The following is a 24,582-nucleotide window of genomic DNA, read 5'->3' as shown; positions in this document are numbered from 1 at the left end:
CCCCACTATCATGGAGGCTGCCCTCCACACAGCTTTTGGCCATTTTCCTCTCCCAAAGCAACCTCCTTGCACTGCATTCCACACCATTCCCAAGGATCCCTTTCCTTAGGAGCAGTTTTTCAGGAGGTGCAGGGATCTGACACAGGGAGGAGGAGATGGGGAAGATCGTTTGCACAGTTGCTACTGTGCGTAATGCTCATTAGGATACAACCTTTTGGATTGATGCCCTGGATCCTATTGTTCCAAAAATTGCGATTCTTATCAGTTGTAACAACTGTAATGATTATGTTCGTATGTAGTAAATATAGAATGCACAAGCACTAGGTTTTGAGATGCCTTGGCAAATGTGGCAACAGCAGAACACATTCTGCGCCTGCGCGGCAAGAGCAAACTCTTGGCCTTGGTGATGACTCTGAACCCAGTGCTGTGAACAACAGAATCGTATCTCAGGAATGTGTATTGCGGTTAAGCTAGAGAGCCGGCTAATTACAGCCAGTGTGAATCTCAGCATCCTCTTGTAAATTTCCCTATTACACAGACTTCTGACTCATGGTTTAGTATTGTAAACAAGATCAGAGAATGGAAAACCCCAGCCTGTTGTGTATTGCTTGAGAGGGAATAAAAGCCAGAGAAGGCTGAATCCCAGAAGGCTTCCTTCTGCATCAAGCCTTCCTTCTGCATCTAGCCTTCTTTCTGCATCTCGCTTCTATACATATCTATTGTTTTCATTGCTCTAACTCTTTGCTCCTCAAGTTCTAACTTTCAAACCCTCAGAGTGCTTCTTCTTTAACACTCTCCTTCAGGCAACAAGATACAGTCTTGTGTGTCACCCACCAAGCACCAAGGCCCCCAAAAGCCTTGGGTGCTCCCCAAAGCAGCATCTTGCGCTGCTACATTCGTATATTGGGGAAAAACTGACACTGTCTAGATTTCAATAAAAAACATCAGAAATATTGTCTTCAAAGTGCAGCACTGTTATCAGATATTTGAAAGGTAGCTTGCTGGAAAAGCCACGAAACCCCGGTTTTATTTTACTGTAACCCCAGCTTACTATCATGCAGATTGGGGAAGATGCCTTCTCACTTGGGCGTTGTGGAACCTGCTAGTTGATAGGGACAATCAAATGTGATTAATCAGCTGTAACAGTATGCAGCAAACGAGCTTTCCTGTCTGTGCAGTGTTGGTGTCCTAGTGAACACACCAAATGTTTGTGTCTATAAATGTGGTGGACATACACTGTATTTGTAGATGTCTCATCTCTCAAAATATTATGATGCGCTGCTCTGGGATACATATACTATTTATTTGCTGTGTCAAGGTTAAATTAATCCTTGGAAATTTTCAAGGCAGGTTTGGGGAGGCAAAAGCTTTGCAGTGCTGCAGGTATACATTATTATTATTATTATTATTTGTATGTATGTTGATGTGAACATATTTCCTTGGAATGTGCAGAGCCTATACTTCAAATGGCCTATGTTCCCTGTCACTGCAAAAGTAAACAGAGTGCTTAAATGATGTCTGATAACATTTCTCTATTTTTATTTCATGGAAGCGAACAGTTCCTCTAGCTGTTCCTAAGCCTGAGTTTGGAGAATAGGAAAATGCCCCGTTGCAACTTTTGTTGAATTTGCCTTTCCCCTCCCTGCTTTTGCTGTTTTATCTTTTTTAGGCATGTTATTCACAGCATCATTCCATTAATCTCTGCAGGCCTGGAGTGATCACAATGCAGGCGCTTTCTGAAGAAGACCGAAGGCTGTGGATGGAGGCAATGGATGGCCGGGAACCGGTAAGCAAGAACGTTTATGAATAGGTATTGAGGGGAAAAATCAAAAGACTCTTTTCATGGCCTGCATCAAATTGTTTGTTGTGAAGCTGTGTGTGTCTCACTGAGCATGCCAGGGTAGCGCTGTGGTGTTGGCAAAAAATCCTTTTTAATTCTTGGATAGAATACTTGAAGCAGTACTCTGTCTCCCATCCTGCAGTAGAATAGCAAGCTAAGTGCTTGTTGTTAGTACTCTTGAGGTAATGCAGAAAGTCATCCAGAGTTGTGCAGATATTGTCTTAGTTTTCCAAAGAGTTTCACATCTCTAGCAAGGTAGGAAGGCTTCAGGTATTAGGCTTGGGTTTTACCAGGAGGAGCTGCAACAGCATCAGGTACTGCTGGAAACCATAGAAAATGTAGATTCCCAGAGACCCTCTGTGCTGCTATCAGCATGCATGGCTGCATCCAGGGACATTAGGAAACATGGAAAATTTTATTTCCTACGAAATAAATTTTTAAAACTTCCTAGGAAATTTTATTTTTAATTTCTCAATATTGTTCATGCTTAATATAGGACTTAATGGAGGTCCTACTGTGGTGCTAGTCATGAACCAGTTCCTTTGCTAGGTAAGTAAGGGGAAAGGATGTGGCACGTAAGGAATGCTGGTTTATGCCAGAGCCAGTTCAGGGCTTGGATTATTTTGCTGATCAACAAAACAGTTCTAGTTTCGCAGATTATTTTGGGGATGGGTGGGGGAAACCAACCTTACACTATGAAAAGATAATGCCCAAGGAACAGGTAAGGTTTAAAGAGCTCTGTAAGCAGAAGTTCTATCTGCTTCCCGGAAGCTACTTTCCAGGGAGTAGAGTACAGCTTCTGAGCTTTGAACCCTTACCCCAAACTTGGTGATAATTTTTTTTCCCTGATCAATTGCCAAGGTCTCTTCTTGTTTATTTTCTGTGTAAGTTTTAAATGTGATGTTCCTGGAATCTCAGACTCTGTGCTTGATATCAGATTTTGTATGTCTTCATTCCATTTTTCTAAACAGCACTGTTAGCAAACCATTTCAGGGGCTCATTTAGCAAATGAAACCATGAGGTTATGGACGGCTTCAGAGATGCACTGTATGTGTCATGCTTAGAGAAGGCCTCCCACACAAACAGCTGGCACATAGCTGACCGAAGCATTTGTCAGGATTGCAGGCAGAAAGTTTTAGTGGTGAACACAAGAACCCACACTCCTAATTTTTAAAATTCTGGATTTGAATAAAATTTTGTTTTACAGGGTTATTGTCAGTGTGCTGACAATGCAAAAAGAGCAGTTCTGTGAACGACAAAATATTGAAAGTTTTAAATTATGTAGAAAGAGTGGACAGAAGAATAGTCACTTGTGTAAAATACCCCAAAAATGCAGTGCAGAATAATCAATGAGTAGTTCTTAAGGAAAGCCATTTTGTTTTTCTTTTGTACTGTATAAAGTTAGCCTGTCTGACTAATTTCACTGTGGTGGTGTGCATATAAGCAGTGTTATATTTGTAGTGTACAATGGGAAAGAAACCAAAAAATTTTGTAAAAAAAAAAAGTTGGGATAGTTGCAACCATGGCCTTTCTCTGCCATGACAGTTTACTTCTTAGTAAGGGGCAATTATGTACTGATTCTTGTGTGATAATGTTCATTTCCAGTGCGCCAGTTGTTATTGCCTTTCAGCATTTTGGTAATAGGATTCTTCTCTATCACTTGCACAGAGGATTCTCCTCTGAAGAGTTGCTGAGTCAAGAGTATTGGATTCAAATGTTTTGTTGGGAAACAACGTTCCCAACATTCCTAAAAATTAGCATGGGGAGAAATAAGATTACAGTATTTCTACTTTAGGAAATTTAAAACTTGCTTTTTAGTGAAACTTGTCCTTTTGAACAGCTTAATGTAACCTTACTCTATGCTAGAATGAAGAAGAGCATGAGTGCAATTTTTTCAAAGGATAATGTGTAAGTTGTACTTGGATTCTGAATTGATTGTCAGGATATTGTAAACAAATGGGGAAAACGTCAGTTATGAGCTGAATTTGAGTGACCTTTTGCTGAATATATTTTCATGAGATTGCTGAATTCAAATTCTGTATCATACATGAAGACTGAAAGATCAAGACACCTTTGGTCACAAAAGTATTCTTGTTGACTAGTTCTGAGATTTTGCAGTGTTAGGATTATCACTTTGAAATGCTGAGTGCGGAAATGTACATATATTAGACTACAAGCCTAATTCTCTTTCACAGTGAGTGAAGGATAATGTTTTCACGCTTACAAAGCAGCTGTTACTAAGCTGCCAGTTTAAGAGGCACAGATTGGATTGTTAGCTTTTCTGGCTAGGAAGGGAAATAAACTGCATCTTCTTGCCAAGTCTTCAAAAAAGTGTGTCAGCAGAGAGTTCATGGTGTCATCAGCACTACCTTGATGAGCTCCAAATCACACTTTTGATTAAAGAATATTTTCAGATAAACATCTGAACTAGAAATGTGTAAGAGTGTTTGGCATGGGACGGCCTTTTGAACCTGTCATTGGGAAATAAAAGCAAGTACAGTACAGTAGATGAACTGTGGGCAAAAATCAATGGAGTAAAAACACCCAGGGTGATCCCTGTGAATGTACTGATAGTCCTTATCAATTTGTCTGGAGAGATTATTATAAAGGAAACTATTATAAAGACGACAACTTAACAATGTGCTGTTTCTGATGGTGATTCAGGGTTCACCAGATGTCATTTATCTTAAGGGGGGAAGGAACTATCACTATCAATCTTCAGTGAGGTGTGGTCAGGAGTGTATCTGGGGGGGGGCATTAGTGTGTGGTTCCCCCAAACTGTCACACCGGAGAAGGGTGCCCTCCAGGATGGAGAGCGAAGTCAGGCACCAGGGGAACGCCCACTGGGCAGGGCATCAGCAGTGAGGTTGTGCCCTGCTGCGAACCCAAATCTACCTGCCTGGAAGAGGTGGTTCCAGAAGGCAAAATCGAAATGGAAGCCAGGTTTATCCAGCAGATAGATCTAGGCTCCAAGTCTGGGTGGAAGCCCAGGTCTACCTGTCCAGCAAACCTCTGCTATGGAGGCCATTTTGGGAGCCCAGGCCTATCTTCCTGGTTGATCTAGGCTCTGGAGTTAAGCCATTTCTGCCGAGCATGGCATATATGCAACAAGGTTCAAATGTATTCAACTCTCTGGGCTGGGCAGAACTGGGATAAGGTAGAGCTCATGCCTCCACCAACACAAACACTGGATCCATCCGGATTGTGGTTAATGTGAAGATTCTCTCATCTGTTTGGATTCAATGTATATTGAATTCTGTTCGTATTTCCCATCTGTAGTGTGGCAGCTACTGGGGCATCAATGTTTTAGGACCCTGGTTACCTGTATGTCTTCAAATGGGCAGCAAACAATAGTAACCATTTCTCATTAGTTCTATTTACAGTACAACTGAGTGGTTTTTGCAGAACTGCTAGATATCTGCCCTACACTTCTGCCTTTCTTCAGTGAAACTTGTGATGTAAGTTTCTTTAGACTGACCAAAGAAGCCATGGAAACCAGCATGGGGAACTGAGGAATCCTTGTGAAAAATCTGCTACCCTATAAAATGTGTAGGATTGTAGCCCTAATGGGGCACCATGACCAGTGGTCCAGTAGGTCAAGAGAGACACCGGTGAAAAATGTTTGGGAACCACTGGTTCATAAGGTTATGGTCTTTCATGTGGAATTTTCCTAGGCCAGTTATACTTGTGACACGCTTCATCTTTTTATAGAACTTTCATCACCATTCCAAGAAGTACCTCTCTGAACCCAATGCTGACTCTTCTCGACTACTGTCAACATTTTAGTTGGTCATACCAAACAATTAACTTCATTTGTTGATACCGTGACTTGGGCTCATGATATTCTCTGTGAATTGTATCTCATGAGCAGATTTTCAAGGAGTGCAAGGAAATGAAGTGGGAAGGGGAAATGGGTAGAAAATCACTCCTCCTATGAAAATGGAGAGACTTCTATGAATGGAAGAAGCTCTTACATTATAACCCTCTTCTGTCTGTTGTGGTCACAGTGGTGTCCTGACTGATAGAAGTTTTTAAACAGTGGAATGTAGATGATTATTGCTGTGCAACTGTAAAATTTGTAGCAGCAGATACTACACCATCTTGTTTTGTATGATTTACCATAGTTATAAAAGATTCCCTGCTGAATCTGAAGTGACTAGCTGCCAGTAATTCAGTTGACATAATCTGATCTGATCTCTTTTAGTCCAAGTAGAATATGTGGCCATGAAGGCTAAGTTGAGGCACTTAAATTTGAAGGCCTCAAAGGGACAAGCTCAACTCTCATGTATAGCTGAGTTTGGATTTATAGACATCAATAGTTGAAGAAAAGCCAGGAAATGATGAATACTTGGAACAGATAAGAGTACATGGCAAAGAATCTCAATAGTTTTTGCATTAAATTTACACAACAAAAGTATTCACTGATTCTACACATCATGGAAAGGATTCAATTCATTTAAATTTCTCTAAACCAGAATGAGCACCTTGAGAAAAAAAAAACACTGTAAGATCTCTTTGTTTGGGTTGATCTTTGTGGTTGCATTCGTATTATATTCAAGAGTACATTTTACTCTGTAGTTCGTACATGGCATGTTCTGTACCTTTTTGTTAAATTTCCAAAGCCTTTATTTGGGGCTGAATACTATTCAAATTAACAGGTTTTCAGACTGTTTCTCCTGACCTGTGTCTGGAAAAACAAATGTCAGAGGGACATTTCAGAGGGAGCTGCAGTCTCAAAAGTTTTCTACATATATGTTTGGCTTCTGATTCTGGTGCCGATGATCACATTTAAAAATTCTAAACTCTTCAGAACTGAGGTATATGAAGGACCATTTATTCCACTACAATTCTGCATAGCAGTTAATAACTTCCAGGGAGACTCTGCTCTATGTGCCAGCCCTTTCTGACATTTCCTTCATGAACATATGGGACAGGGCCTTCTCTATAGCTACACCCAGGCTTTTGTAATCTAAACTGCTACATTCCTCTCAGGTTGTAGGTGGGCATTAAGTGCCAGTTTGTTCCATTGTATCTTTTTAACTTTTTGACAAGTGAAGGCGGGTGCTATTTGATTTGATCTTTGCTATCAATTCTCTAGTTATAGAGTGTATTTTATTACTTGTGCTTTTTTGTATTTTTAAATTGTAACTATTGATTATGTACTACTGTGTCTACCTTCCTTTGAAATTACTCAAGCTGACTTAAATAGATCTGTTGCCTTTTCCTCATACTTATCCTGTGAGGATGATAAGACAAAAGCCCTCAAATCTGACTCTGAAAGTTGCCCAGTGAGCCGCATGAGTTGGTTTTGAACTAGTCCCTAGTGCAGTGGTTCTCGAACTTTTCCGGCTCGCGCCTCCCCTGATCCTTGTAGCCATTGGCCACGGTTCCCCATTACAACACCTCACCTCAGTTACCCCCAAAATGGGGATGAAGGTGTTATAATTATACACTAGAAACAAGGCTGCCAGCGCTCTGAGGCTGCAATCCTAACCACACTTACCTGAGAGTAAGCCCTGTTGAACAAAATAGGACTTACTTTTGAGTAGACCTGACTAGGATTGTGCCCTGAGTTTGTTAGCAGCACACCTGGAGGGTTTTTGGAAAGGGAGGGGGGAAGTGATGAATTTGCTGGGGGAGGAGAAGACTTTGTTTTGTGTGTGTCTGCTAATTGCAAACTGAGACCCAGAGACTGTGTGGCTGCAATCCTAACCTCACATTCCTGGGAGAAAGTCCTATTGAACACAATAGGACTTACTTCTAAGTAGACCTAGCTAGGATTGTGCCTTTTGTCTTATACTAGTAGCCAACTAGTAGGTACTTTGGGGGGAAGTACCCTCCCCCCAAAAGGAGGCAGGAGGAAAAAGGAGAATGGCTGAAAAGGAATGGGGATTTTAATTTTTAATCAATTTTTGGAGACAAAGCCATCAAGAGTGGCTTTTTTCTCTTTTTTGGAGGGGGAGGAAAAAGAGAAAGGTGAAGATCCTGGGTTAAGCTGACACAGACCCCACACCTATGTAGGTCTACTCAGAAGTAAGCTCCATTTGAGTCAATGGGGCTTACGCCCAGGAAAGTGTGGAAAGGATTGCAGCCACTTACAGCAAGATTACAACTCACCCCAAAGTAGATGGGGACTGCTCACACACACACCCAACATGCAGATGCCACCCCTGTTCCCCCAGGCAAGACAGAGGGATGCTGTTGTTGGCAACCTTCAGTCTCGAGAGACTATGGTATCGTGCTCTGAAAGGTGGTTTTGGAACATCGTCTAGTGTGGCTGAAAAGGCCAAATTGGGAGTGACAATCCCTTCCACAACGGGATCAAGTGCAGTCTGTCCCTGATCTGTCTCCCTGGCTATGGGCCTTCCTTCTTTGCCTCTTAGCCTCAGACTGTTGGCCAAGTGTCTCTTCAAACTGGGAAAGGCCATGCTGCACAGCCTGCCTCCAAGCGGGCCGCTCAGAGGCCAGGGTTTCCCACTTGTTGAGGTCCACTCCTAAGGCCTTCAGATCCCTCTTGCAGATGTCCTTGTATCGCAGCTGTGGTCTACCTGTAGGGCGCTTTCCTTGTACGAGTTCTCCATAGAGGAGATCCTTTGGGATCCGGCCATCATCCATTCTCACGACATGACCGAGCCAACGCAGGCGTCTCTGTTTCAGCAGTGCATACATGCTAGGGATTCCAGCACGTTCCAGGACTGTGTTGTTAGGAACTTTGTCCTGCCAGGTGATGCCGAGGATGCGTCGGAGGCAGCGCATGTGGAAAGCATTCAGTTTCCTCTCCTGTTGTGAGTGAAGAGTCCATGACTCGCTGCAGTACAGAAGTGTACTCAGGACGCAAGCTCTGTAGACCTGGATCTTGGTATGTTCCGTCAGCTTCTTGTTGGACCAGACTCTCTTTGTGAGTCTGGAAAATGTGGTAGCTGCTTTACCGATGCGTTTGTTTAGTTCGGTATCGAGAGAAAGAGTGTCAGAGATCGTTGAGCCAAGATACACAAAGTCATGGACAACCTCCAGTTCATGCGCAGAGATTGTAATGCAGGGAGGTGAGTCCACATCCTGAACCATGACCTGTGTTGATCGTCAGTCCAAAATCTTGGCAGACCTTGCTAAAACGATCCATGAGCTGCTGGAGATCTTTGGCAGAGTGGGTAGTGACAGCTGCATCGTCGGCAAAGAGGAAGTCACACAGACATTTCAGCTGGACTTTGGACTTTGCTCTCAGTCTGGAGAGGTTGAAGAGCTTTCCGTCTGATCTGGTCCGGAGATAGATGCCTTCTGTTGCGGTTCCAAAGGCCTGCTTCAGCAGGACAGCGAAGAAAATCCCAAACAAGGTTGGGGCAAGAACACAGCCCTGCTTCACGCCGCTTTGGATGTCAAAGGGGTCTGATGTGGAGCCATCGAAGACAACAGTGCCCTTCATGTCCTTGTGGAAGGATCGGATGATGCTGAGGAGCCTGGGTGGACATCCAATCTTGGGGAGAATCTTGAAGAGGCCATCCCTGCTGACCAGGTCGAAGGCCTTCGTGAGATCTATGAAGGCTATAAAGAGTGGCTGTTGCTGTTCCCTGCATTTCTCCTGCAGTTGTCTAAGGGAGAATACCATATCAGTGGTGGACCTGTTGGCTCGGAATCCGCACTGTGATTCTGGATAAACGCTCTCTGCAAGTACCTGGAGCCTCTTTAGTGCAACTCGGGCAAACAACTTTCCTACAACGCTAAGGAGAGAGATGCCATGGTAGTTATTGCAGTCACCCCTGTCGCCTTTGTTCTTGTACAGCGTGATGATGTTTGCATCCCTCATGTCTTGAGGTACTCCACCTTCTCTCCAGCAGAGACAGAGGATTTCATGCAGCTCAGTGACGATTATCTCTTTGCAGCACTTTAGGACTTCAGCAGGGATGCTGTCTTTTCCAGGTGCCTTGCCAAAGGCAAGGGAGTCCAGGGCCACGTGAAGTTCTTCTAGGGTTGGTTCACTGTCAAGCTCCTCCAGCACAGGCAGGCACTCAATGTTGTTCAGCGCTTCTTCGGTGACTACATTTTCTCTGGAATATAGCTCAGAGTAGTGCTGCACCCAGCGTTCCATCTGCTGCGTCCGATCCTGGATGACCTCGCCTGTGGCAGACTTCAGAGGGGCAATTTTCTTCTGTGTTGGACCTAGGGCCTGCTTGATACCATCATACATCCCCTTGATGTTGCCCGTGTCAGCTGCTATCTGTATCTCGGAACAGAGCTGGAGCCAGTAGTCGTTAGCACATCTCCTGGCAGTCTGCTGGACTTTGCTTCGAGCAGCTCGGAGGACCTGCAGGTTGCGCTCACTGGGACAGGCCTTGTATGCTGCTTGAGCTCTCCTCTTTTCCTCAATGACTGGTGTCAACTCCTCAGTGTGGGCTTCAAACCAGTCTGCCGTCTTGTTGGTCTTCTTGCCAAATAGGGACAAGGCGGTGTTGTAAACGGCATTCTTGAAATGTTCCCATCTGTTGGATGCGTTTGCATCGACTGGGCCTGGAAGAGATTCCTCAAGCGCTCGTGCAAATTCCTCCACTTTTCTCTGATCCCGGGTCTTGCTGGTATCAATGCGAGGTCTTCCTTCCTTTTTCGTGTGGTACAGTCGCTTTGTTTGCAGTTTCACTCTGCTGCACACCAGGAAATGGTCGGTGTCGCAAGCAGCACCCTGATAGCTGCGCGTGATCTTGATGCTGGGAAGGCTGGAGCGTCTGGTGAGAATAAGGTCGAGCTGGTGCCAGTGCTTTGATCTTGGGTGTCTCCAGGAGACTCTATGTTGGGGCTTCGTGTTGAAGAATGTGTTGCTGACACAGACCGTGAAGACAGCAAAACTCTAGCAGGCATTGGCCATTTTCGTTCATCTTCCCAGTGCCGAACTGACCTAAGCAAGTGGGCCACGAACTGTTATCAGCACCAACTCTAGCATTGAAATCGCCGAGGATGAACAATGGCTCTTTTATGGGGATCTTCTTGATAGTGGTGGCCAGGTCATCATAGAATTTGTCACAGAGGGATGCAGGCTGGGGCATGTGGACACTAAGAGCAGGCTGGGCTCCCCAAGTGGAGGACTAACTCTTCCCTCCTGCTTTGAAGCCTGCCAGGAGCGCCCTGTGCTGATGAGATGCAGCACCTCTGAACTCTTCTCTCCTCCAGCCTTGCCCAATCCCAGGATGCCCAGGGCGAGGGGCACACTGGGAAATGTAGTCCTTGGGGTGAGGTTGCAGATGGAGAGAGCTCCAATGAGATGCGGCACCTCTGCCTGCCCAGCCACCCTTCTCTCCCACCTTCCCCCACCATGTTTCACATGCCCTCCCAGCCTCACGCTGCCCCACCCACCTCGTTCACAGCTGCAGAAAAGCAGCAAGTCAGCAGGCAGCACATGGAGCAGAGCAGAGCAGAGCAGCGCAGCCCAGCCCAGTCTCTTTCCCCGAGATGCCTGGCGAGGCCCCTGGAGGCTAACCACGCCTCACCAGGGAGGCGGGACGCACAGATTGAATACCTCAGCTCTAGTGCATAGTCAAAAATTGCACTGTTGTTGCTTTTTGGTAACTACTCTTGGTTTGTGATTAACTGAAATGAAGCATAAAAATAGAAAACAAATGGCTTTTTCCAAAACCATGTATCTGTTGGAAGAAGCAGTCCATATTGATTGGTCTGGTTAAAGAAATCTGTATGGGTTCTATGAGGCTAGCACAGCTACAGATGCCTTCTTGATTGGTTTGTTTCTTGAAGGACCAGAAAGAGACAGGAACCAAATAGTTTTGCAGATGGATGCAAACATGTTTTACAAATCAGGCACAAAATGGAGGCAGGAGAGTACATTTTTTTGCTGCAGCAGCTGCCTTGTGGGCTTTTGCCCACTAGATGGTGAGGTGAGATTTCCCAGCTCCTAACTTTCTCATTGGCTTGAATCACGTGAGAACTCCTGTCTTGGGCAGGATTCAATAGTTTTATTATATTGTTGCTCCCTTTACCTTAGTGGCTTTTTGGTTTTAAAAGGTCTTGGGAGGAAACAAAAGGAGTCCAACAGATTAGTGTGCCTGATTATTGTTCTTGATATGATTTAGGTAACTGCATTTCCAAGAAAGTGCCACGTATTGCTCGTGTCTATTCCCCTTAGCAATGTTCTTTCGTGGAGCACTCTGCCTTTTCCCAGTCCTGGAAGTTTTTACCAAGAAGCTCTGTGGAAATGCAGTGCTCGCAATATTTCCACCCACCCACCCCCATGGTTTTAGTGAGTAACGAGAACAGACTACTTATGTGCACAGCTGCCAGCCCACCCCTGCATGGCATGTTTTCTCGCCGACAAGCCAAACCTGAAAAACTTTTTTGCTATGTGATCTTCTCCATATTGACCTGGTTTTACTCTCTGGTGGTGCTAGAGCACTTTGTCTTCCATCAATAGCACAGACTACATAAAACATACACACACATTGCAGAGATACAAACACCTACAGAGACAGGAGGAAAACCTCACCACTTCTTGTCGTCCTGTAAACTGTTCATAATTTTCAGTTTGCCTGAGACTGTCAAAGCTTACCGAATGCGAGTTTCCCATTTTGGGTATTTTCTTTCTGAATTGATTTCTCAAGGATAGAAACTGCCCCCACCTTTCCAGTTCTTTCCTTCTCTTCTCCCCCCCCCCCATATTCTTATACATCCTCTTATTCCACCTAGCTTTGTTTTTGTCTGAATAGGTTGAAACATTGACAATGTAAAGTTTACTTGGTGTTCAGAAGCTGCTGCTGCTCGCTCTCTCCATGGAGCCATCCTCATAAATTTCAGAAAAGCAGCAATGAGAACAGGGCTCTGCAGTTGCTGCAGGGCTTGCATGTTTCCATGGTGATCAGTTGTCGCCATACTAATGCTGCTGAATGGCTATTTAATGTTTTTGTGGTTTTCCATGTAGCTGAACTATCTTCCTTTTTTTTTTTTTTTTTTGCTTTCACTGAACATAATGAGTATGATTCTTTAGCATGAACTCAAGTTGCCTTGTGGGGGAATGGGCCATACTTCAGTTTTCATTAAATAAATCTGGGCTGACATTTGATCGATTTGCCCAGGATAGTAATTCATAATTCCCAGACCCCTGTGGCTAAACGCAATGTGTCGTGTGGGATTTAGCCCACAAAGTGGATTAGAAGGTCTAGGCAAAGTCTGAAAGTGGGTGTAGACAGCAGGTAATATACAAGCTTTGGGAACAATTGGCAGGGACACTGAGGGCTTCAGAAATAAGCTTTTTGAATGGGGGGTTGTCTGAATGTACCCTTCTTATTGATGTACCTGTGCTACTCTCTTTGGGATGTGTGCATTGAGCTGTTCATCTATTCTTCCTTGACATGCCTGTTTATACAGCTTCTCCACCTAGTTACAGTATATTTTGTATCAATACAGCCTGATATATAATACTGTCTGATCAGGAATATTCTGAAAGATTTGTGTACTCCTTTCCCTTCCCTCCTTTTGCATGCTGATTTTCTGTCTCCCGGCACAAATTTTCAAAGCTAACTATGGTTAGCATTATAGTTGCTCCAGTGTTTCCTGAGCAGTGATTCTGTGACTTGTGGTTTGAGCTAATCATTTCTTCTAACTCTTGTAGAAACATCAATGTAGCGAGAACACTGCACCAAGGTGAGCTCCAAAAATGGAGGGGGCCGGGATGGAGATATAAGAACAACCCCGCTGGATAAGGCCATAGGCCCATCTAGTCCAGCTTCCTCTATCTCATACTGGCCCACCAAATGCCTCAGGAACGCACAAGACAACAAGAGACCTGCATCCTGGTGTTCTCCCTTGCATTTGGCATTCTGATGTAGCCCATTTGTAAAATCAGGAGGTTGCACATACCCATTATGGCTTGTAACCCGTAATGGATTTTTCATCCAGAAACTTGTCCAATCCCCTTTTAAAGGCATCTAGGCCAGATGCCATCACCACATCCTACGGCAAGGAGTTCCACAGACCGACCACACGCTGAGTAAAGAAATATTTTCTTTTGTTTGTCCTAACTGTCATAAAGAGATGTCTTAAAGAGCATCTCTCTATCCACTCTGTCTGTCCCCTGCATAATTTTGTATGTCTCAATCATGTCCCCCCTCAGGTGCCTCTTTTCTATGCTGAAGAGGCCCAAACGCCGTAGCCTTTCCTCATAAGGAAGGTGCCCCAGCCCAGTAATAATCTTAGTCGCTCTCTTTTGCACTTTTTCCATTTCCACTATGCCCTTTTTGAGATGTGGTGGTCAGAACTAGACGCAATACTCCAGGTGTGGCCTTACCATCGATTTGTACAACGGCATTATAATATTAGCCATTTTGTTCTCAATACCTTTTCTAATGATTCCAAGCATAGAATTGGCCTTCTTTACTGCCGCCGCACATTGGGTCGACATTTTCATCGACCTGTCCACCACCACCCCAAGATCTCTCTCCTGATCTGTCACAAACAGCTCAGAACCATTAGCCTATATGTGAAATTTTGATTTTTTGCCCCATTTTGCATGACTTTACACTTACTTACATTGAAATGCATCTGCCATTTTGCTGCCCATTCTGCCAGTTTGGAGAGATCCTTTTGGAGCTCCTCACAATCACTTCTGGTCTTCACCACCTGGAAAAGTTTGGTGTCGTCTGCAAACTTAGCCATCTCGCTGCTCAACACTTTCTCCAGGTCATTTATGAAGAGGTTGAAAAGCACCGGTCCCAGGACAGATCCTTGGGGCACACTGCTTTTCACCTCTCTCCATTGTGAAAATTGCCCATGGACACCCAGTCTGTTTCCTGGTCTTCAACCAGGTCTCAATCCAGGAGAGGACCTGCCCTCTAATTCCCTGACTGTGCAGTTTTTTCAGTAGCCTTTGGTGAGGGACCGTGTCAAACGCCTTCTGAAAGTCCAGGTATATAATGTCCACGGGTTCTCCAGCATCCACATGCCTGTTGACCTTTTCAAAGAATTCTAAAAAGTTTTTGAGGCAAAACTTACCCTTAGAGAAGCTGTGCTGATTCTCCCTCAGCAAGGCTTGTTCATGAAGGGATATGAAGGGAGAATATGAAGGGAGAAGGGAGATATGAAGGGAGAAGTAGGTGGGAGCCTACAAGTTACTCTTGATTTCTTATATAGCTGATCAGACATCTGTACCAGGCCTAATTGGATTAACTTTTAAAAGCCATGCATAAAGAAACAACTTTATGTTTTACTTTCAAGCTGTGTTACATGTATGATCGACAGAATAGGAATCTAATTTTTTTGTAGCAACTAAAAAATTTGCATTATACAACTAGCACCATGCTGTAACTACTTTTTCTGTTTTATGTTTGGTGCAGTAGTATCTCATTATTACAGAATCCAGAGCACAGTTCCCTACCCTCAGTATACAAATTAAAATTTTTAATTGCATTTATTAAGATGTTCTTATAATACTCACAAGTTTAAGTAAATTACTTTGTGTCTTAATTTTGTTTGTTCTTCTTTTGGTTTGTGGTTCCTCCTCCCATTTTTGAAGTGGAAATATACATAATTTGTTTTATTAAAGATGTATTTATTATACGTATTTATTATACATTTATTTATTATACGTATTTATTATACATTTATTTATTATACGTATTTATTATACGGCACACCTGCAGATCACTCATGGCACACCAGTGTGCCACAACGCAGTGGTTGAAAATGGCTGATTTAAGGCTGAAATAGGTTTATTTGGGGGACAAGAATATTTGATTAAAAACTGTCAGATTTCTAAAATTGTTTTAAATTTTTATAGGTTATTGTATCTTAGTTATGCAAGAGAGTGTGTGCGTGTATTTGTTTTTGTTCTACTTCTCTCTTTGCTTTCATTGTTGAATATGGATACAAATAAGGCTTTCATTTGTTTAAATTGTAGTTTATTTCATCAAAAAAATTTGTCTATTTCATTTGTTTCAGTGGGATAGTCAGCCACAATTTTCTGGCCAATAAAGGTTGAGCCTCATTATTCACATGGGTTCCAAGCACTCACCTGAATGGCAAAAAACTATAGCAAATCAATTTAAAACACAAAGTTTCTTTGCTCCAGTGATTTAAAAACAGCCTGTGCTGACCTTTGTTAAGACAGAGTCATTAAGAGGACAGTCCAACAGTCAGTCTCTCTCAAGGTGCTTAGAAAGGCTTCACTCAGACCCTTCCCTTCACCCGTGCAAAGTATCTTTCTTTCAGGTGCTCAGGGGGAAGGGAGAGGTCTTGGGCCTGAAGAGAGAATGATTGATGGATTGTCAGCCTGCTGCCCCCCCCTCATTGTTAAACACTGTTTTCCTTTAATTTAAAGGGTGCTTTTCATTGCATTGAGAGAGAAAAATCTATGGATGATTAGGTTATACCTGTAATGACTTGCTGGACTGCCCCTCTCTACAGCAGTAAGAAAAGCCATTTTTTTAAATTGTGATTTTAAATGGATGCATTTTTCCCTTTCTGCAGGGATCAGCACATTTTTTCTCATTTGCAGTGGCCATTCGTGTTGAGTCAAATCCGTGTGTAAAAAAATCTGTGTATAACAAGGCTGGACCTGTAGTTTTCTATCCAGTCAGCATTTTCAGACATTCTAGTGTCCTTCCAAGGAGATCAGACCTGCCACATTTCAGAAAGACAGGGCAAAGGAGCTATTTGAAAGATACGCGCAGCCCAAGGGCTACTTGAACCAATGGCACAAAGAAATTAAAAGCTATAGGCATAGCAGACAGGCACCACCTTGGTGGGGAGATAAATTTGATGATTATGGAATCCCTTTTATTTTGCCTCTGATAGAATTCTCTGTTGGGAAGTTCCTGAACCAGGGCTTAGGTTCTGATAGACCTGGATATAGAAAGAGTAATTACACTAAACCTTGAATGTGACTACTCGAGAATGCATAGCCACCTTGAACACATTCTAAAAATAACTTGTGCATAAACTTGTGCTTATATGCATGCATTATATAGGCAGAATAATTGGAGGAGGGAACTCTAGAACAGAACTGTTTGAATTTGTTGTGTTCTTTCCCTCTCATTTCTGTCAATAGAGTTGTTGCTGTTCTTCTCTGGTTGCTTACCCCTCCTCCTTTTCAAAATGCAGTTCCCACACTCATCTCAGTCCAGGGATTCAGATTGCTGCTTTTGCCCCTCACTTTTGTTTGTGGTTTTTCTTTTCCAAGTGCATATTTAATTTAGCTTGTCTGGCCCAGGCAACCTGTTGAACTCTGTTTGAACCTCAGATTCAGCCTGTGCAGTGCTTGCTTACTGGGCTGATTAGATCTGGAACGCCTATTGCTGACTGTGCAAGTGTAAACAGCATTGTATGGTGGGTTTGCAGTTTGACAGCTCTGCTTTTAAAGGAGGTCAAAATGATGGGTTCCTCATTCTGTGCCTGGCAAATTAGTAAACAACATCTGGCTCTGCCATCTGATGTTTCACTGCCTTCCATATTTTGGATTGTGCTAGTTGTATGAAAAGAAAATGCAGCTAATTTGTATTTTAAAAAATGCATCGTTTAATAATTTGCATGTAAGTTTGTATTATAGAGATGCAAACAAGAAATGCTTTCATCGTCTAGAGTTTTGCAACAAGCAAGATGTTGCTGTTCATTTTCCTTTAGTAGTCTGATACCATTTTCAGGTGGTGCAAGGGAGAATTTTTCAATGTTCAATGCAGCAACTATAAACCACTGTGCCATGGCACACTGGTGTGCCTACAGGTATGCCGCGGAACTTTGGGGAGGGTCATTTATTAGTAGGGTAGTTGGGGGATTTGAGGTCCCTGCCAGCAGCATTAGACCTGCCAGCTGGTCTAATGTATTTATAAAAATTGAGCTCATTTCTCTTGTAATATTCGTATTTTTGGAATTTCTATACCGTCCCCTTAAACCTAACTCCCCCCCCCCCAAATGTACTGGAACTCTTGGCATTGTTTTCAGTGGAACATAAGAAACAATAATGCTAAATCAATTATGCTAAATCTAAGATAATGATATTTGCCAACAGATGGAAGGCTTTTAAATGGTCTTGTAATGGCAATAAAATGGAGCAGGTTAAGCATTTCAAGTACCTGGGAATCAACTTCCATTACAGGCTCACTTGGGCTTTTCATCCTAAGGCAGTGCAGAACGCATCCAAACTGGCGTCCTCAGCTATTTCCCGTTTCTTTTTTACCTGCGGCAATGGTTATATTCCAGCCGCTCTGGAGGCGTTTAAGGGAAAGATTCTTTCCCTGGTCCTTTATGGCTCTCCTGTCTGGTATAAGGCTATTAACCAACCATTAGAACGCATTCAAGCCTCCTTTCTGCGGAAGATTTTGGGTTTACCCAGGTGCGTTCCCTACTCGGTTCTGTGTCTCGAGGTGGGGTTAATTCGGCTAAAGACGACTGCTTGGCTAAGATTACTGAAATTTTGGTTTAGGATTTTATTTAACCCTACCTCCTCTGGTCTAATCCTCCAATTATTGTCGGATTCAGTCCTGCCATTAGAGATCACTGATCTTCTAACCAAACTCAAGTCAATAGGGCTGGACACTGCAGAGCTAGGCATGATTGGTTGTGATGCTGCTTACAGAATCGTCAAAGAAAGAATTCTTGACATTGAACAACAAGAGCTGTTTAGTGCCGCCAGAACCACATGCTCTCCACTCTATCTCCATGTTCCAATCAGTTTTGGGAAACCGGCCTCCTTCTTTTATCACCTGGAGTGCCCACAGGCTCGGAGAGCATTCACACTTGCAAGATGTAATGCTCTTCCATCAGCCGTGTTATCGGGCAGGTTCAGTGGTATTCCCTACTCGGAGAGGAAATGCAAGTGTGGTAGGGATTGTATTGAGCCCATAACATATACCCTTTTCTACTGCCCACTTCATGACGTCTCACGCAAGAAATATCTAGGCCCTTTGCTAACTAGGATGCAGGGCTGGGAGGACTCAATCATGCTTCAGTCTCTCCTTTCCACACCTGACTCTGAGACCCTTGATAGGGTCGCTGCCTTTTTATCTGGGGTAATTGCCAGGCAGAGCTCTGGAACTCTGGGCAGTATGTGAGGAAAAGACTGATGTCTATGTTGTGTTGTCTTTGTATATTTTTGTTTTGTTTTGTTCTTTCTCTGTATTTTATGCCAATAAAGGTCTTACTGAACTGAACTGAAGAAACAATAAAATACATTATTGGAATTAACAGTTAAAATCAGAATCCTAAAACCTTAAAACATAAAAGCAACAAAACAGCATCAGTGCAGTTGCAAACTAAAATCACTTCCCCTCCGAACATCTGCTGAGGTTCCCCCCCCCCCCCAAAAAAAAGGTGTTTGCCAACTTCATTATGTTTCAGCAAAGCCAATTTAAAAATTTGGGAAGGGCCAGTGTTTGAAGGCCTCGCTTCTTGACTCCATCAGGTAAATTCCAGGCTGGGAAGCATTAATATTTATGTGTGGTTTCAGTGACATAGACTTATTCGTCCTGGATGACCTTGGAAACATGGGGACTGAATATTCAAATTTGATATCCATGTGTCATACCCATAGTAACAATATACCCATTCGTTTCTATTTAGTTTGCCTCATTCTGTGTGCTGGTAATGGGCCATATATACTTGTAAACTCTTCATCCAAACATGCCCTCATGCAGCACCACTTGAAGTGGAGTCTCATCTACATCCAAGAACTGAATGGGACCTGCACCTTCACAGGTTCTGTGTAGGCTCCCTAGTCGTATAGCATGAGGTTGCGTTAGTTCTGTGCATTCCAGTGGATTTAGTAGTCCGTGTATGCTAGTCTTTGTTTCCCATTTTAGAACAAAGTTCAGCATTGGCTTATATTTATAGGGAGAAAAGTATCTGCTCATTTTTTCCCAACGAAGAAGGCTGCAATAAGGGTTTGTTTGCACAGATCACCCATTCCAGGAGTGCAAGGAATATGATTTGCAATGTGCCACTCTTAACACCCATCACAATTTACGTTATCTATTTCTGCAGCCAATTCAGACACTATTTCTACTGAAATAAATGTTTGCTTCTGTGTTGCAGCCAGTACCAAATTATGTGCATCTCAAGATAACTGCTTGAATCTTGATAGTGGTGCCTTTGTAGCTACTTTCAGTTGTAGGTTTTGGTTTGCAATTTACTTGACAGTTTAATTTTTCTTAAAGGAAAGGGTGGAGTCAGACTTGGATATGGCCCATAGCACAAACCTTTGAGTTCTTGTGAAATGACGAATAAGAAAATAAAGTGCTGTGTGTATTATCTGAAATGTTGACAATGAACTGTGTGTCTGTCTTCTGGCCTGAATCCAGATACCAAAGAGATGAATGAAGAAGAATAAAGTATTTTCCTTGGTTATTTTTCCTGTCATGCATTTAAATAGGCATAAACTTCTCAAAATTGTATTAAAATTATGCTTCCCTATAACTTTCCCTTGAAACCAGCTGTGCTGGCGCCAGGTTGCTGGGGTCCCTGGGGCAAAGTCATGTGTTGGGCCCCTGATAGCACATTAAGTGCTGTCAGTGGTACTGAAGGGTCAGGAGTTGGACCATTTGTGAGGGTCTTCTTAACCAGTGCCTGACATGACTAACCCCTGATATCCAGCAAGTTTTATGTTGAGAGTTTATAACTTGTTCACATATTGCATATGTGCAAAAGCTCCCTCTATACACATTCAGCATAATTTGTGCAACATCCATGCATACAAACTATGCATGTAATCTCTGTGTAATTGGGAACTCTACAAAAAACATTTGTACATACGTAGTCTTTACAAGTTATGGTGCATAGAGCTTAGTGTAGTATGGCAGGGCCAGTGGGTGAGATCTTGTTACACATACAATGTGTGTACAGGCCTTTTCTTTAGCAGTTTTGCTATGAATTTTAGGTATTTGTTGTGCCCTTTTGGAAGCGTTTCCCCAAGAAATTTCATCTTGTTACACAAACTTGTAGGCTGGATGACTTAGTCCTAAGGAAAGAGAAAAGATTTATTATCTATGCAAAGGGAGCGTATATAGACTCTATACAAATCTTTCCTCTTACACAAACAGCTTACAAGTTTGTGTAACAAGATGAAATTTCTTGGGGACATGCTTCCAAAAGGGCACAACAAATACCTAAAACTCATAGACAATGATAAAACATCCCAATTGCATAGAATGCTCTCTCTGAGGGGATGGCACAAAGTTTATTTACGCTTAACAGCAGTGTTACAAACCATTCGGTAATCTTATACACCTCTATGGAGTCCGAGCCTACATAGCTTTAGTGCCAAGTGCAAAAGACCTATCATGACTTTCAGGCTGAGAACAGAGTTATGGGGTTAGGACTGGGTTATCAAAGTCTTTGCTGACATTCACAAGATGGAGTCTCCATGGCTGTTTTAAAATGGTGGAAATTGTCCTATCAATTTGCAGCTCCTAGTTTTTCATTGTGTTGCTGTATTGCCCAGGATGTGGACTAAAGGTAGATGATGCAGCAACTTTGCTGAAGTGAAACAGGAGTAGGCCTGGTTAATAACTGGATGAGCAATTGCCTGGGATTCATTTATGGTGTCTTGAGACCCAACTGGGAATCAGACCTTGACTGGCCCAGATCAGTTCTGAATTTTGCCCTACCGATGTTGAAAAGTTATTCAGGAGATAGCAGGGAAATGTCTTTTGAAAGCACAGAAAAGCAGTTCTTCACAGTGTTTTATCACTGATGCTTCATTGTGCAATGAGCCATGTGCTATTATGCTTTATATGGACAGGAATCCCCTCCTCATGTGTTAGAAATAACTGTAGCCCTCTGAGAGTGACTCATGTGACTGTCATAATGTGGAAAGTGTTTTTCTGTCTGTTGCAGACTGAATGAGAATTTGGTTTCTTCCCCCCCCGCCCTTTTCCTGGCAAAAGCTCATCATTGTGGTTCAGTCTCCTGAATCCAAGATATTGTGTGTTAAAACTTATAGCATATCCAAACCCAAAGCCTGAGATAAGTAACAGTGGAGTCTTAATTCATTTGGAAAAAAACAACAACAACATTAAGGGCCCAATCATATCCATCTTTCCAGTACTAATGCAGCTCCGAGGTAAGGGAACAGACATTTCCTTATCTTGAGAAAGTCTCTATGACTGCTTCTCCCACTGCAGGATACACCACACACATTGGCAGAGCTGCATTGGCGATGAAAAGTTGGATAGGACTGGGCCCTGAAGCAACTAAAAATAACAGATGGCAACCACCTACCATTTTGCCTCATTGTATTGATTCTTTGTCACCCCTATTTGTTGCAGTCATGTTGGGATTGTTTGAATGAGCCCTGCATGACTGAGGAACTCAACCTCCGGGTTGAAATGAAATCAGTCCAGCCTGATATATCCACTACCAACCTATGGTGGGCAGAACCTCCCTCACTAGCAGGCAAACTCTTTTTCCCCCTCTCCTTTAACGCTGGACTATGTCTTATCTTTAAATGGTAAGATTTAAGGCCACCGCTGAGTGATCCTATTACAGCACTTGCCTTTGAGATGCAAGAATGGTGTTTCTATACATGGAAGTGATGTGCTTGTGCATTTCAGATGCTGTACCAACATGCATCTCAAAGTAGGGTATTAAAATCAAATTCTATTTTGTTTTAGTTTAGCGAAGGACAAAATAAAGTCTTTTTCTAATTATGGTTCATTAGGATTAGGTCAACCGAATAATTAATATTCTCTCTTTCCTTAGGGATTCAAATAGGCTAATTAGTTTGTGTTGGGAGTCAATTAGCTTAATAGTTGCATGTAAAAATATCTTTATGCAGTGATTTTTTCTGATACAAGCAGGTTTCTGTTTTTGAAATAGGAGCTGCATAATGTGTTCAAAAACTTCAGCACAAGACTTGAATATCTATTATCTTTTTGAAAGCCTTTCTTCAATATTACCTTTTCTTTTCTTTTTTTGATGTAGAGTTGATGTATTTTTTCATAATGGCAAATGCAAGTGGGTGACAAGTGTTACCGTGCTGGGGTGTGTCCCTCTACCTAATGCCTGGACGGAAGGGTTTGACCTCTCACGTGAGCTGTGGGATGAGGGCTCCTTCCATTGCTTGCTGGTTCACATCTGTGAACTGTTTGACCCAAGCTGAATCCACCCTTCCGTTTTAGAACAAAGGTAGAAAACACTGTGGGGTTATATAATGGGTGCTGAGCTCAGCAGTGTAGATGTTTGGCACAGAGCCCAGTCCGCTTCAGCTGTTGGATGCACTTGGGAATGCCTGAACTGACACTTTTTCTAAAAGCTCATTTTAAATAGGATAGCGATTGCATGTTATCGCTGAATTCTTGAAATGCTAGATCAGGCATTCAGGATTTGCAGCGTTGGATTTTAGTCGGATACAAAAAGAGTAAAATCTAGAAATATTAAACAGCATTTTTAAAAATCTGGTTTGAATAAACCAGAATTAACAAAGATGTTGCTTGCTGAGCTCCCCATTTTGGAATCTGTGCCCTATTTATTTCCCTTGGGGTGGGCAGGTTGAGATTAGGGTGGAAACCAAGGGTGATGTCTCGAAAGATTAAAATCTTTCTTGTAAATATGCTTCTGGCTCAGAAAAGGTTGGCAGGTTATTTTTGTAGCCACAACAGAGCACAGAGGCTGGCCTTGAAAAATCCTGCCTGGAATATGAAAACTTGGCCTTTGAACAAGATGAAAACAGAGTTGATAAGGTGGAGCTAGCACTTTAGGGATAATTTCACAAAGTTTGCCAGGTGTCTTGTATTCCAAGAAGGAGAGTTGCTATTTTGGACTTGCACCTTTCCTGCTCTGTGTTGTGCCGGGATCTGCTGCTGGGCTGCCATCCAAGGTTGGCAGTCTTTTCATGACCGTTTGCCAAGTCTGCCTGGTGTCAGGTGTAAAGAGCAACCCTTCAACCGTGGAGACTGACTTGAGTGTTGATGGAAGTAGGTTTTGTGTGTGTTTGTTTTGCTGCCATAGACAAGCTGGAAAGTGTTCTGCCTTCTTCATCTGATCTAAACATTTACATTTGTTATCTCCATAGAGTCGTTGTTCCTAAAATACCACAATATGCTAGCAACCGATCTTGTACTATAATTGCACAGCCAAATATTTTGTAGCTGAGTTTTATGCTTATGCGTATAAAGTTGACTTTGGTTGAATAGAAAACTGTTGGGCCTATAACCAGGTCAGAAATAACAGTACAGATGCAAAATGTACTATATGTAGTCCAGTTTATTTGCATTTAAGAAACAATGTCTCCTTGCTATGACACCATTACAAAATGTCTTGTTCACTCTAAACTGGTTGTACATTTATTTAAAATTTTAAAAAAAAGAGAAACAGAAACTTTATTAATGTCCTTTTGTATACTATAGACCCTGTAAGATGAAGGCTGAATTTTATAAGTTGTTGCCTATCAAAGCATTTCTCAACTCAGATGGTTGGAAAAGTAATTTCAAAGTATAGCATAAATAAAGAATTGGGAGCAGAGGCAGTGCCATCAGCAAACTGGGAAGATTATAAAACTGCATCATTCCTATGAAAAGCTTTGGATTGCAACTCTGGTGGAAATCTAGGCAGCATGCTGTCGTCATCTAAGAAGCAGGAGAAGGCACTGAATAATTCATTGGAGAATTCTATACTTTCTTAAAACCTTTTCTGTGTTCAAAGTGTGTTTTTTTTAGATAGTGCTTTGATGCAACTTATTCCTCTTGCTCTTTTCTTTTAGAGGGCCACCAGAGAACACTTTCACGGTTGGGCTCTACTGGAAAGAAGGAGTGGGGAGCTGCTTCCTG

At 42.6% G+C, this 24,582-nt stretch overlaps 1 protein-coding gene across 5 annotated transcripts in view; it reads left to right on the top strand.

Moving 5' to 3' along the window:
- Window positions 1-24,582, top strand: part of ARHGAP26 (Rho GTPase activating protein 26) — a 311,057-nt gene that overhangs the window by 118,393 nt on the left and 168,082 nt on the right. For all 5 annotated transcript variants that reach the window (XR_010793663.1, XR_010793662.1, XM_066613312.1 and 2 more), the window contains exon 11: window positions 1,708-1,786. Coding sequence is in view for 3 of the 5 variants with exons in the window: in XM_066613312.1 (XP_066469409.1) it covers window positions 1,708-1,786 (79 nt within the window). In the remaining 2 variants the exon portion in view is untranslated. The remainder of the gene's footprint in view (window positions 1-1,707; window positions 1,787-24,582) is intronic.

This window comes from Tiliqua scincoides, chromosome 2, assembly GCF_035046505.1.
Source record: "Tiliqua scincoides isolate rTilSci1 chromosome 2, rTilSci1.hap2, whole genome shotgun sequence".
Lineage (NCBI taxonomy): Eukaryota > Metazoa > Chordata > Lepidosauria > Squamata > Scincidae > Tiliqua > Tiliqua scincoides.
Note: the sequence above shows the minus strand (reverse complement) of the source record. Positions and strands in the feature narration are given on the sequence as shown.